A 15,023-nucleotide genomic window follows, 5' to 3' on the forward strand; every position below is an offset into this window, starting at 1 on the left:
TCATCCCAGTAGAAATACTTAGGACCTAATTTTTAGAGATAGTGAGTGCTCCAACCCTGACTGATGATTGTGGGTTTAGAGGCATTATTTTGCTGTCTTACCTTGGTGGCTATCAGGATGCTTAGAGTGCCTGAGCTCAGCACCTCATGCCTTTGGTAGTTTGGGATTCAAGCTACCTAAGGACTTTATAGCATCCCTGTAGGAGTATTTTGAAAATGAAGTGCTCTCCACTATGTCCACACGCTCCGTACAGGCTCATTCTGTGTCATCATCACACAGGCTCCTTTCCTTCCAGGTCGTCATCATCCCAGGCTGTTTTTTTCTCTGTTAGACTTTTGTTAAATACTTCTGTGAAGTATTTAAGTTCCCCAAGTGTGACCTTCACAGTCTGCCTGCATTTTTCAGACTCAAGCAAACCTTTGATAGAGCTGGTCCTTTGGGAACACTTTGGACTTGGCCAGCGCGACAAGGCAAGATGACGGCATAGCAGAGCTCCAGGCTGCGAGTCCCACTGTCCAGTTGTGCCTTAACCACTAGGTCACACTTTTTCCTCACAGTTTTAACACAGATGTTTCATAGCAATAGGCTTTTGGTCTTTTCTGGAAGCAGGCTGACAATAGTGGAAGTGCTTAGAAAATCCTTAAAAGCTCGGGGGTGTCGTCATGGAGAGATTTGCGTATTGAGTGTTTCCTTCTTGATACTTTTGATGTACAGTGAAGATGTACAGTGAATTTAGGACACTTTTTTTTTTTTTTTTAATAGCAATGCTATCTTTATTTTCTGCTCTTTTGCTGCAGAAACACGCAGTTTCCTGTTAAAGATTTTGGGTAGGATGGCACCCTAGATAGCGATCTTTTTTTTTTACACCTCACTCTGGAAGCTTACTGAAATAGAAGGGGAGGTTAGTTAAATGGCTTGAGCGAAATACAGATCCTGTGAATCGCAAGGAGTTTAGCTATTGATTTCAGTTGGGACAGGCTTTAGCCAAAAATATGTATTTTATTTAGATTCTGTTTTCCATCAGATATCTATATTATGATGTTAAATTCATGGAAAGATGCCGATGGCTTTTCAGTCTATTGAAACTATTGTAGCAAAAATGCATCACGGGACTTGACTCAGTTTGGGGCTCACTTAGTTTGAGATCAGTAACTTCTTCCAAGAGTTTGCATAAGTAACAGAGATGACACGATTGCTGTTGAGCTGGATGGCGTTAAAGAGGCTTATAGTTCACACAGATAGATTACAATACAGGCCAAAGAAGTTCCAGGGTGCTTCTCCTGACATTATTTCAATAAGGAGAAAAAACCTTTGGAGAGGTGGAGATGCAATTAAAGCAAAGCTTTACAGCTGAGCACCTCTTGGCAGTTATCTGTCCCAATTTTCCAGAAAAAGCCTTTCATTGCTGTTGATTTACAAAAACATCCCCCCATCCCGGTATTTTTCCCCAAGACAGTTTGTTGGACTTGGGCTCCTTGTGCCTGATACACCTAAGTTTGTATTTACCAGTCAATTAGTTGCTCTGCTTGCATGTGCAGAGGCTGATTTTCCAGGATGCAGAATATAAAATAGGCTGTGTACTGAGTGGTAGGTTCCAGTGTATGATACGTGGCTGCACAATCTGAGGGAGCCAACTAAAATATTTCTCTTCTATATATAGTCACCTGAAATCCAGCAGCAAAGGCACTTCTGAATCTTGTACTCAAAACTAGCTTAGTTTTTAAGAAGCACTTTTTCCTCCTTAATATTGGAATAATTTTTTAATTTCCACATGGTTTTGTGGGAAGTGCCAAATGCTTTCATGATGCATTCAGAAGAAATCTAAAAAGATCAGATAGAAAAAAAAAAAGATTCAGAATCTTAAATATTGCCATTTTGTGAGAAAAAAAAATCTTCATTTGTATTTGAAGGAAAGACTGTAACTTGCATAACTTCTTTGCACATATCTTTCCTGTTCCTTACAACTCAAGCAAAGTGTAATTTACACAGCCACTGTGCTTAGATCTCTTATTTGAAAGAAGGGACTGACTTTTGATCTGGCATAAATGTGTCATGCTTTATTTGGGCCACGAAGATGATAATACAACTGAGTTTTGCAAAAGGCAGTGACTAGTCTTTGACCTGACTCACAGACACATGGACCTCCTGTGCCTCTGAAGTCTCAGATCAAATTACCAGCATTTCTCGTATGTTTTCTGATCAATTTAGGAGTGTAATTTTTTGCATACTTATTTTTAGATAATATCAGTTGAGAAAAGAGGGGAAAAAAAGTAAAATCTAGTGCTGGATCTGAGCAAACAGAAAGGTCAGTGGTTACGTTCTGCCTTATGTATTGTATATGCTGAAATGTCCTTTTAATAAAATTAAAGCACAAAATGAAAGAGTAGCTGAAAACTGTAACATTTGGCCTTGCAACATAGGCCAAAGGTTACTTTTTTTTTCTCAAAAATGGTTTTGCAAATCTTTTTCAGAGCTGATAGATACACACCTTAGCTGGATACAAAACATTATATGAAAAAGAATGACTGTGATCTTTGATCCAAGCAATCAAAAAGAAAGGTAATTGGTATTTTTCTGCCTTTTCTCCAGCTGTGTGTTTCTCTTAACCTTTATTTATTTTTTTTTTCAATTAAAAAGTTATGCCCCTTTTTATTTGGCTTAGAGGGTTTAAAATCTTATTTAATTTACTTTAATTTTTTTCATTCTTTTTCTTCCCTACGTGTGTACCACGGAGCTGTCCTGCATTAGCCGGGGCTTGGTGGGCAGGAAAGGAGAGACGGGGCTGTGCATGCTGGGCCGAAGCATCCTGCTGTCCCCAGGCAGCAGCCAGAACCACGCTAGGACCACAGTTTGCCTGGTCACGTCTTCATGGCACGCTAAAAGCTCAGGGTTCAACTTCCCTCCCTGGTCCCTGAAATGCCATCAGTCCCTCCCCGTGAGCCTTGTGTTGGCTGCACACATAAAATGCCTCTTGGCCACACTGGCAGAGCGAAGGGGAATGTGTGGGATCCGTGCCCAGCAGCGTGGTGCAGGGAGCGACCCACGGGAGGTTGGCTTTGCCTCCTCCGATGGGACCTTCGCTTTAAGAGGATCCCAAAACCCGACGCTGCAGCGGATACAGTGCTGTGACAGCGTTGACTCCGTTGGTGTTATTCCAGACACACGGAATAATGCTAGTAGAGTTGTTATTCCAATGCGTGTGTGGATGTGTGTGCGCGCACGCATGCATATGCGTGTGTGCATGTATATAATCAATTACAAGGAGCCTGACTCTTTGCCAGCTAAAACTGGAGACTGTTTTCTGTCTCTGGACTACTAGTCGAAGCTCGGTATTTAATACAACCCACTATCATCCCACAAGCGAATACACTCCAGATTTCTATCTGAGAGGATGCGAATTAGAGTCTTAAACGTCTCTGAGAAGCGGAGCCTGAGAGACTGACTGTAACCCATCAAAGCTGGGTGATTAGAAAAACGCAGACATCCCCCTGTGATTTTAGCCAGTCTCCCAAGCTGACTTGGGGATCTCCAAGCACCAGAGCTGTTGCAGTACCCATACAACAGCAGTATCTAACAGGATATGCTGAAGAGATTCAGGCCTCACTAGGCATTTCCTTGGTCTGGGCGGCTGACGTCAGCTGTAATTTCAATACATTTTTTATGATTTAATCTTTCATAATCTTTGCATATGTCCTCATGTCCCCATGTAATTAGTTCTCGCTCATTAAATGGATCAACAGCAGTGTGCTCCAGAGCTGCCACATGCCAGGCACCTTAAATAACATTTTATTTATTAATCACGTTATCTCTATTTCCTCGCAGCTAGAAATGAGCAAATAATGAGAACCGATACTTGAGAGACATTTTAACCATGTTACCAAAAAAAGATAGGTGGGACTTCAGAATAGCAAGTTCCGTGCATGATCTCAGCTTCCTCTGAAGTTTAGATATGTCTCAGTTTGCTGGTTTTGTTCACCCTGCTATTGAAACCCAAGTCGCTGAGATTACACCTCAGTCTGGATCCAAGTGCTCCCAAAATCTCTGGAGCAGATGCGCTGAAGATGGGTGATGTCACCAGGCTGTGTGGAAGTGACTCCAAGCTGGGAAAGCGATACCTGCCTTGGGATCCACTCCTGTTACATGTCTATTAGGTTTAGGGGCTCTGGGTGTAGATTAGGGCTTTTTGTGCTTGGGCAGTCATTGACTGACACGTCCTTCCCTTGGAGCTCCAGTGTAGCCGAGCCTAAATTGCCCCTCACTCCCCTCACCACATGGATTTAGCTGGAATTCAGGGTGAGTACAGGACATTCAGGCCAACTGATGACAGGGAGCGACCTTGTCATTCAGATACAACAAAACCCCAATTTGCAACCTGTAAGAGCTCACAGAGAGAGAGTCCAGCTGTGCCCTCGAGCGTGGTCCTGCAGCCCCTCTACAGGGCGGATGTTCCACGTCCCCCTGCAACTCGAGCTCTCTCAGATTGCTGTCCGTCTATAACCTCAGCCCACAAAACCCACTGCCGACCTCCAAGGCAGCATGCAGGAGGGAAAGTGAAGGCTGCAGGCTGAGTAAGCCCGTCACCACATCGTCCCACCTGCCTGGAGCCGCGAGTGGGACCGCGCTGGCTGGGCTCGGCACTCGCGGTTTGCTATTGCTGCTCGACAGCTTTCGCTTCACCTGAAGCTCAGCCTGAGAAATGCACCAGAAAGGGACCCCTCAGAAGGCTATGGAGTTAGCAAACGCCATTAATTACCTGCTCATTCACCTAATATTTAACCCATCTTAGACCAAGATGACTTGGCTCTGATGTTTCCATAAGTGGTAGCTGCATTGTATGAAAGGAAACTCGTACACAGCATTTTTGGTGTGCTGGCAGCTCAAACAAACCTGTCAATAAATAAATCGGCCTGCAGCCTCAGCCCACTTGTTTTTAGAAAGGAAATGACCCTGTGAGAGTGGGTGCCCACTTCTTTTACCTCACTGCTATTTTTAGCAGAGACTGTGAAAAATTTCCATTGAAGACCTGCTCCTCTCATTTCCTGGGTAGAGCAAACAGGAAGCTCTTCTGACTGAGCTGCAGGAGGGCTTTGCCTGAAAGTAGACCAACCTCACCTCCCTCTGGTTGCTTGCTTGCACTGCAGAGCAGCAATAACCAAATCCCCCACCGCGATGTGCTTCACGGGCATGGATTCACCCAAAAGGCTGAGGGCAGAGGCCACCAGGTGACAGCGGCAGCAGAAAGCTGGGCAGCAGGAGAGGCCAGGCGGTCAGACACCTATTTTTGGTCCATGTGCTCCTCAGCAGGCACCAATCTGATTGAAACCAGGCATTTCCTGGCTGGAATGAGAAAGAAGAGCTGAAATCCAGGCTGCTCACAGGGGGATTTTTGAGCACGGAGGGATGAAATGAGCCTTGTGTCAGGGCACACGGCAGAGACCAGGGCAGCTCACCGCACTGCTGTGCTCCCCAGCCCATGGGTGGGCTTCTCCAGTGAGACCCTGCAGAGCCTTCAGCCCCCTCCTCATCCTCCATCAGCACAGGGCATGGGGCACCTGGAAACTCAGAAGACTGCTGCCCTGCTCCTCCCACCCAGCACCTACACTGCTCTGTGCAGACGTGCAGTCCTTGAGAAGGACATCCAACCACACCAGATAGCTGTATAGCAACAGTGTTGAGCTCCGCATAAACCATAGATTTTATTTTTTTCTGAGATAAATTCCATTGTTGTTAGAAAGGAAATGACCCTGTGAGAGTGGGTGCCCGCTTCTTTTATCTCACTGCTAGTACTAGTATTAGTCATACTGTTATAAATTAATGCGTGTGTTCTCCCAGAGACAGTACGAGATTGGGCACCATATTTACTTGCTGGTGAAATACTATGTTAATTACTATTTTTCATAATCATTTGTTAGAAACAAGCTTAAGTGTTGTGGAGTCTTACAGCTTCATACCTGACAGTTAATCAGGCTTGGGTGAGGATCTGCTCAGCTTTGACTTAGTCCTTGTCTTAGCCCTGAAATATCAATGGGGTGAAATCATTTAGATTCAGGATCTGAAACCTTAGAAAATTTGGTCTTTGTTTTTAAGGCAAATTTCTTAGAGTAAATAAGCAGTTTCCAAAGTCGGCAATCCCCCCCTGCCCCTGTGAATACAGTGCCAAGGGGCTACGTGGAAACGGAGCCCCCAGACAGGCAGTCCTGGAGTTTTGCACCAACACACTCATGTGTTAGGTCTCTCTCTTAACGAAATCACTGCCTAGAAAGAAAAGTTGTGCCAGGAGGTACCAAAGGGTACTTCAGGCAAGCATGTGAAAGGTGTACAGGAGAGGACAGCTGTTGTGTACAAAATGTAATACTGTTCAGTTCTTTTTAAACAGAGAATGAAGTGATTCAGTGTCTTCTCTTGAGCTTTATTTCCAAGCCTGTCCCCAGACTCTTACAGCATTGTATGGAAGTTCGCTTATGCTACAATCTACAAACAAACTAGAATGAAAATACAGATCAAATAAAGTCTACAGTGAGATTTTTCAAAAGAAAATGAACACAAAAAAGCCAATGCTTTTTTGCACCTGAATTGCAGTCTCAGTGTTTTCAGCACTATCCACTATATTTTGTCCAAATCTGGCCCTTCTCTTTTCAGAATACTCTCATTTAATCCTAGTGAAAAATGTTAAAATGCTCAGGCACTTAGAGATTTTTATTTATTTATTTATTTTATGCAGGTAAAGAAAATGTCTGTGAAGGAGTTGTGTTACATAGGGGACGTAGCATGTACTGGACACATGGTACAAGTTGTCAGTTGTGTTTTCATGGTACTTGAAGCATGCCAAACACTGTGTAAACCCCCTCTCTCCTCTCCTTCCCCCTTGCTTACCAAAAATATGTAGCCTGCATTATTAGGCTAAAATGTTAACATTTAAATCAAAAGAATTACGTTATCAATAGAGAGGGGACGTTTTCAGCTTAACAGCAAACTGCCCAAGGATTGCTTTTACTTCTCATGACTTTGAAAGTGCTCTAACATTTCTTCCTCTTTCTTTTACTTCACAGTTAATGAAATTATCAGGAAGGAATTTTCTGGACTCCCTGCCAGAAGTCAGACATAGAAGAAGAGATTTGTGAGACAACTTCTACCGAATCCTTCCATAACTGACCTCTTAGATCCTTCCAGTGCCCCTGCAACCTCCTGCTTCCTTAACTGTTCATCTCAAGGCACCAATTCAATGCAAGGAACAATGTATTGGCATCAAGCTGACAGCCTTGACTAAGCAACTCGCCACCTCTCTCTGTAAACACCGAAAAGGACACCCTTCCTTTTGTCCCAAGATCGTATTGTTCTCATGTAACGGAGCATCTGTCTGAGGAAACTCTTCAAGCCTGCTGCAAAATATCTAGCTATGTATCGATCAATCTATCTGAGTAATAAGGGAGAAGTAAGATGTCACTCCTGAACGCCACACAAAGCAAGGGAGATTATATATTAGTGCTTATTTGGGTGGGGTGGGAAATGAGGGAAGAAAGAGTAACATATTCCATAACAGAATAGCAACATTTTGCAGTTCACTAACAATGATTTGCCCTCCAGGTCACAAAGCACTTCTGAAAAAATTTTTTGTTGTAGGAAACTGAGGCAGCCCAAGCTTACTCGGCCTTTATCCAACGTGGGAGCAAAAGCTGTGTTTTCTGACCCTGAGCACTGTGATCGGTATTTCAAACAGTAGCTATCAGCTGAATCCAGGAGTCTTCTCCATTTTTTTCTTGTCTGACTGGATAGGAATTTGACGGAGAAGGATGCTTGCAGAGAACCAGTGAAAAGACCAATTCAGCAGTTGTAACACCTGTCCCAAGGTAAAATAAACTCACATAAAATAGACAATATATAGGAGTTACAGTAAACCCAAAGATTTTTATGATTTACTCTCATTAATATTTAGGCTGTATATCAACACATCTTAGATATTTTCTCCCTTATAAATTGTTGCTGTTTCTTTTCACACAGAACCTGCTGTTGGCTGGTACCTTGTCTCAGCAGCTGTAACATTTAACCACACAAAGCTGCGAAAATATTTGCATTTTACAGAAGCCATATGTTCCAGAAAAAGTATACACTTCCTTATACACACCTTGTCTCTTTAGCTTTGCAAAGCTACCAGCAACTTCTGGAAAGGTTAAATTTCCACACAAGTTAGTATGTTTGTTATGTTTTGCTTCATGTGTCTGAATATAATGTAGTGACACACGCTTATCACAATAAGAGAGAACTTCTGCCACTTGCAGTTGTACAGCTAGCAAGTTTATAACATTTCGGTGTGTCTTTGGTACCCCACTGTTATAAAAAGGTATCCAGAGTCAATAAAAAATCTGCAGTAAAAAGTCACCATAATATTGTAGGCAGTACATAGTAATCTTCAGTGGTTTTGTAAAAGAGGAAAGCTGGTATTTGTTATGAGTGCAGAGCCTGAGCTCTGTTCTAGAAAACACAGTGAAACTACCCTGTTCTCAGTTGTCTCACAGCAGACTTTGCTGATTACCAATGTGCCCACATGCTCACAGTAGGAATTAGGTTATATGAGTACAGAAGACCAGCAGAGCAGCTGCCTACTCGCACAAACCCTACAGACTCAGTTCAACAGAAATCTTTTCAGGAGTATTGAGAAAAAAAAATTCTGCTACTTAAAGGTGACACTCAAACTCTGCAAGGAGAGAGATGGAAGTGAGGGACAGAAGCATGAGACTTTCCAGAACATCCGACCCTAGCCTGAGCTACAATCTTAACCTGAAAGCTGAATTTCACAAGAGCAGCTCTAAGCTCTGGTTTCAACTAAGTCTAGATCCATAACCAGAGCAGAGCCATTCTTCATTGCAAATCTCAAACTCACATTAATATCACGGCTTGAGAAGTTCGCTTCTTTTCCCCCTTGAAGCAGGCGTTACCTGCTTGGTGAGACTGAAATCTTTTGTCGCAGAACAAGTCCCCTGGCTCCCATTTCAGCGACACCAAAGAGCGGTCCCTGCAGGCCTCTGGCTGAGGATGACAGATGCTGGTGCTCATGTGAGCACCGTGTGCTGCACCGGGAAGTACAGCTGCCAGCGGAGCCGAGCCTCAGCCTGTCACTGCAGAAGTCAATGGCCTTTTTTCTACTGACTTTTGCAGGAACAAAACTGAGGCTTGGGCTAGCTGAAATGGCCTCAGTATGGGGGAGTTAGTGATTGTTAAACAGCACTTATACTGTATAGCATTTCAGCTGGCTCACATGCCTCAAATAAGCTATTTTGAATTGTTTTTAAACTGCCATATTGCCAGAATCTGCCATATATTATGGATTTTTAATGCAGTTTGACATTTTGGACAATTTTGAAAAATTCCTAAGGACAAAAGATGCCTGTCAGAAGTTCTTTAGTGCGGCTGAGCAAAGGAACAGCTTCACAGGGTTCACTGCCAAAAATGACCATCTAGTTTTCCCCAATCCAACCTGCAAGATTAAGGTATAGGAGAAATTTAAAAAACAAAACAAAACAAAACAAACCCATTCACAATAAATAAATAAATCCCCAAATAAGTGACAGAGACATTTCTCTTGCTGGATTTCAAATAAAATATCAAAGAATGTGAACTTCTTTGCAAATCTCTAGACACATAGATGTGGTCTGAACATATTACTGCTTATCTGGCGATTGCCAATAGTAACTGACTGTCAATAATCCTCTTTATACAGATGAACATCTGATCTTTAAGTCATATAGCTGCACACCAAATCCACTAGCAACTTTCCTCCCGCAACATGCAACTGTAGTATGTGTGTTCAGGATCTGGACTGACTTTAATTTTAAATTTTTGCCTCTGTCCCCAGGTGATCATTTAAGCATCCTTCTCCCCTTTTTTCTATGAAGCATAAATGTATAAAGCAGACAAGAAAAGTACGGACCCATAGCAAAAGCTTTTAAGCTTTGAAAGGGATGCATGCAGGCAGACGCCCTGAGCCCCTGCAGTGCTCCACTGAAGCTACTGTGCAGGATGCACCATTAAACATGAGATCTACAACTGAAAGATAAGATATACACTGCTTGTATGTATTCTTTCAGGCAGTTTGCTGTAGAGAGAGGGAGAGGAATTTATTTTTTTTTTAAATATATATGCTACAAGTGCTTTACTCGTGCTTGCACTAGCAGTATTTCTTCCTCATTTTTAAGGCATAGATACTAATCTGGATGTGTGTTTGTGTAGGTGCATATACATGCATAATTATATAATATAACCATATAAGTATATATGGTTATAATATATATACACACACATATATGCTTCTGTATGAACACACACAGCATTACAAACTTGGATCACAATCCTATAATTGGCTCCAGTCAGGCAGACCTATGCAGGCACATGGAGCCAGCTAGTGGATCAAGTGTTCAAAAGATGTATATAATATAGACTACATTTTAGTGGTTTTATTTACAGCTACACGAGGTCAGGCTGTGCTACTCTATCTGCTCTTACGTGCCACCATTAGTTAAATAATACAGCTTTAATCAGCTTTATATTTATTTCTGGAGAAAAGGAGTATCCTCAGACATAGCGTTATGCATTGTTGTCTCTTTTTTTAAGAAGAAAACTGCTATGTTAAAATTATATAGCTAGGCTGAAGAACTTCAAAATATACAGTACTAAATTATTTCCTGTTCTTGCTGAGCAGTGTTTTTCCAGTATTAATATTTTGTTGCATAATACACCTTGCTCTCTTTCTGTAGAAGCATTAGCTTAACCTTGGAAGAGTTAATACCATTTTATGAGTAATTTGTTCTCACTTTATCTGGAAGATAGCCATATTTGCACATGAGGAAACTCTGTCTTTCCTCAGTTATCTGAATGTTTCACCACAGTGCCTTCCTGCCATTGTACCAAAGGCCTCCAAATATATTGTCTACAGGGTGAACAACTCTAATGCATTTTCCATCAAAGTTATACCATGTGAAGTACATGGGGCTCATTGGAACTCAAAGTTCATCTCTTTTTTTTTTTTTTGTGCGTGTGTGTGCATTTTTTTTTTAACTTCCATTTTTCCATCAAAGCTTTGGCTGCAAATACAGGATGAGCTTCTATAAACGTCTGCATCAAATATATGAATACGTAGAATAAAATCATCATTCATGATATGTAAACAGTCTAAGAGTGGAATGGGAGTGGACAGATATCAGGAAGATTTTTTTTTTGTCAGTTATGGGTGTTGGAAGAACGGTTTGCCAGAAGAGTAATTGCTTGTGAAGATACTTGCAATGAAATATGAAGTCCTGTTTTTGTTTTTCTCCATGAGAATGAGCAAAATGTAAGATCTGAACAGCAATGGAATGAAAGTGTCTAATGTATGTGTTTTTATTGGTAGAAAGAATGTAGAAGAGCCATGGTTTTTGCACTTGCTTTATTTGTATCCATGTAAATATGTATCACTCCATTCTTCTGGTAGGAATACAGCATTTTCTGAATGTAGAATATTTCCAAAACCAGCACTATGTTATTCTCTATTGTATAAAATGCTGCTGCTTGATAACATATCTAAAACAGTTCTCAAATTAGCTAGCATGTTTTTTAAAGTATATTTTGTAATCCATATCTTTACAAAAAAAGTCTATGCTTTTTGTCTGACCAAATATGCAACACCTTTTGGATTAAGGATAGTATTTATAAAGGATCAATTTTCATTTTTCTGAGTGTATTAATTTTCTATGCAATTGCTGTTGAATTGTTATTGTCCTAAAAAAAATGTATTTGATACATTTTCCAAAGACTTCAAAGACAGCTTAAAACACTTCAGAAGTATGTTTCTAAATATTTCAATCTGACTTTTTTTCCCTGCGTTTCTTTCCAAATTGCTTCTTAATAGAGAACAATTATCTGCCATCTGGGATTCAAGAAAATGAGTATCTTAATTTCAAATCTTAAGTCGATTCACATCTTCATAAATCTTGCACCACATAAAATCACCTGAAGTTCCAGTTTACCTGCAATTCCAAGTGTTTGTTATTTATATTACATACTCCTATGCAATAGGAAGAGGTGCCTACGTCAGGTGAAGAACGGGTGAACTGCAAATTCTCTAGAAATCAACTGTTTGTTTTCCTTGTCGTTTACATTGCAGTGATTTCGTACATGTAAATGTAAGGCAGCTATCTGCCACCAAACATGGGAAATTATAGTTCTTTATTCATCTCAGTTCAGAATGAATAACCCACATTTTGAATGTTGGCATCAGTCTTTAATGTCTGCTACTTTATAACTGCAGCAGGTGATAGCCGGTAGTAATTTCTTTAACTGCCAATCAGTGTCTAAACCATTATGGTCTGTTTGAGATTTGTTTAACCATTTTCATTGTTCCTCATGTAGATAAAAAATAATGAAATAATTTAAAAAATGGGGACCTGACCCACGCTACAATAAAAATTTGAAATGAAGATGCTGGTACATCATATAGTCTAATACTTCATATAGGCTGTGAGTGAGTGGTTCTCTGGGGAGAAGTTAATATTTTGTTTCTTTTCAATAACTCTCTTAAAATAGCGAAATTGGGTAGAAAGTTCTGGAATGACTGAGTCACAAAAATGGATAATGATCCCTGTGTTTGTATTATGTCAGACGTACCCAGATACATGATGGTAGAATAACCAGTTATTCTTGCAGAGCTCTAAGGATTAAACTGCCATCATTTTACCGGTGCTAGTTCAGTGCCTTACTACAGCAGTGCGGTGAGACCTGGGAACACAGTCAAGGTACTGCAGAGTCTTAATAGTGGTGGCCTAACTGGGACCCGTGTGTGTGTGTGTGTGTGTGCGCGCGTGTAATTATGAATTGCCCCCCCCCCACCTCAAGAAGTCCAAGTGTCCTTGTTGAAGCCCTGCCCATGTGTCAAGGAAAAACCCGACGTTAACAGATACGCATCTCTCAAATTATTCTAACAGATGTCTTTTTAATTAAACTGTTTGTTCGAAAGACTAATTTTAAGAACTGAAAAAGGGTTTATATAATTCACATTCCTATGACAACATTGTTAACCTCCAATGTAATAATTTTTTTGCTATCATCTGTAAAATATTTTTTATATATTGCCTGTACTACGGTAGTTTAGCAATAAATGAGAGGATATCATCTGCTGCATGAGTGTTTGGTTTATTCTTAAATACCTTTATCTTCCTTTATAAACTAATGCCAAGTCACCCAGTCTTCTTGCCTTCACCATCCTCCTAAACACAACGGCGTGCCTTAGGATTTCAGAGTATGGAGTGCTTCTTTGTAAACGTGATGCCCAGTATCCCTATGAATTAAGATCCCATTCAGCTTCTGTAGATGAGATTGATTCATACAGCGTTAACTTAATGAACTTCTTCATTTGCTATTCCCCCAGCCCAGTAAAAAGCATGAGACAATCCACATCAGCAGGTACTCCACAGGGGTTTTGCCCTGCTATAGCATTAATTTGTCTGAGTAAGTGTCCTTCCATAGTCGTCTAAGTTTTTTAGAGACTGGGGATGTGCTCCGTTAAATTTTTGTTCAAATAAATCTTAATTCTGCATTTCTGTATTGGAGACACCAAAAGATATGTTTTCATACTGCTGTGCTGGAAGGATGCCCAGAGCCCATTATGTCTCGGTAACAGTCAAGTTTATATAGCATACAATTAAAGACATTTACCTTAACAGAATCAATATTATCCTTTGCATTTAAAAACAGAGAATTCAAACCGTATTTGATGCGTTTGTTGGACACAGAGCAAGCGCTTTGCTTTGCTTATTCACAAAAGCCTCAGAGCAAGAGCCATGTGGAAGTTCTTAACTCCCAGTACGCTGTACAAAGGCTGGGAAGCTCATAAACCAGACAGGCTTCGCCAACAAAGAAGCTGTTACTGGCTAGAAGAGAACATTTTATGATGAGCAAATATATGGCACACAGGATTTTAGCTTTATTCAGCAACAGGAAAATTTAAGTAACTTAACCTGGAAATTCCACAGCTAAGGGCTGAGAACTTGAGCACCTGACCCGATACTCTGGCTTTAATTTATATCTTGGGTCCAAATTACAGAACTACCATAGTACCCCAGATTTTTAGTCTTAACGGGAAATTTCCTGGATTTTGTAGACTTAACTCACTCCTTTATACCCCTTCAACATAGCTGACTTTTTTCCCAGTTTACTTTTCATGGTAGCAGCAAGGAAGAACAATTCACGTTTCTAATGAACATCTGGGTTTCTTACGAGACCTTGCTTGCTCGCGTGCTCAATTGTGTAAATACGTGATTTACAAGTTCTTTTTTTTGTTGTTTTTAATACAAACGTAATTTACTCGATTTAAGAAGCTGCCTTTCAGCTTCATACCAGATTCTTTTCTAAATACATCATCACTGGCTTGCTCAGGTGGCCACACTCAACCGCTAACAGTGTGTGGCTCAGAAAAGATGAGCTCCCCATGAACCTATTCTTGTCATCTCTGTCCCTGCTGACCCCCTTCTTGTCTGGACCCTCTGCTCTGCAGGCAGCTGTCATCTCCGTGAAGTCATGTTGGACAGGGGCTGGAATTATTTTTATTTATGCAGAGACTTAGGGCAGGGGAGCCCATACAGAGGATTTCAGCTCCTGCTAAACCAAAGGGCAAGACTGCTGGCACAGCAAAATTGCTGAGGTTGTGAGGAACCACTTAACCTAAAGGCCTGGGGGAAGGGGGAGGCGGGAAAGGCTGGCAGGAGCAGCGCTGCACACAAATTGGCCAAATATATCCACTGGAGGTGACTGCAGTACAAAGGCACCTCTTTATTCAGCCAAGGGTAGGACCGAAATTGCAGCCGAAATCAAGTGGGAGAGTACGGAGCCAGAGCACAGCAAGAAAGGCAGGCAAATGAAACAGAACCAACATCTGCCACAGGCATATAAATAGTAAAAGGATGGCTTTATTTGTGCATTACAGTCAGTTTGCTAACTAGTTCTGAGAGCTCACCTTTGCTTAGGGATTTTGGATGAAATGGACTTTCAGGCCCAAACCT

At 41.2% G+C, this 15,023-nt stretch overlaps 1 protein-coding gene across 7 annotated transcripts in view; it reads left to right on the forward strand.

Annotated features, from left to right (window-relative positions):
- Nucleotides 1-11,139, forward strand: part of NFATC2 (nuclear factor of activated T cells 2) — a 97,012-nt gene extending 85,873 nt beyond the window's left edge. For 6 of the 7 annotated variants that reach the window (XM_080558072.1, XM_080558070.1, XM_080558071.1 and 3 more), the window contains exon 10: nt 7,050-11,139. In XM_080558072.1, coding sequence (XP_080414198.1) covers nt 7,050-7,105 — 56 coding nt within the window. In that variant the 3' untranslated portion in view covers nt 7,106-11,139. Of the gene's footprint in view, nt 1-2,471; nt 2,560-7,049 lie in introns of all 7 variants that reach the window. The other variant, XM_080558069.1, reaches the window with a different exon arrangement.
- The last annotated feature ends 3,884 nt before the right edge of the window (nt 11,140-15,023 follow it).

The sequence above is a fragment of the Anser brachyrhynchus genome, assembly GCF_964034855.1.
Source record: "Anser brachyrhynchus genome assembly, chromosome: 16".
In the NCBI taxonomy this organism is placed as follows: domain Eukaryota; kingdom Metazoa; phylum Chordata; class Aves; order Anseriformes; family Anatidae; genus Anser; species Anser brachyrhynchus.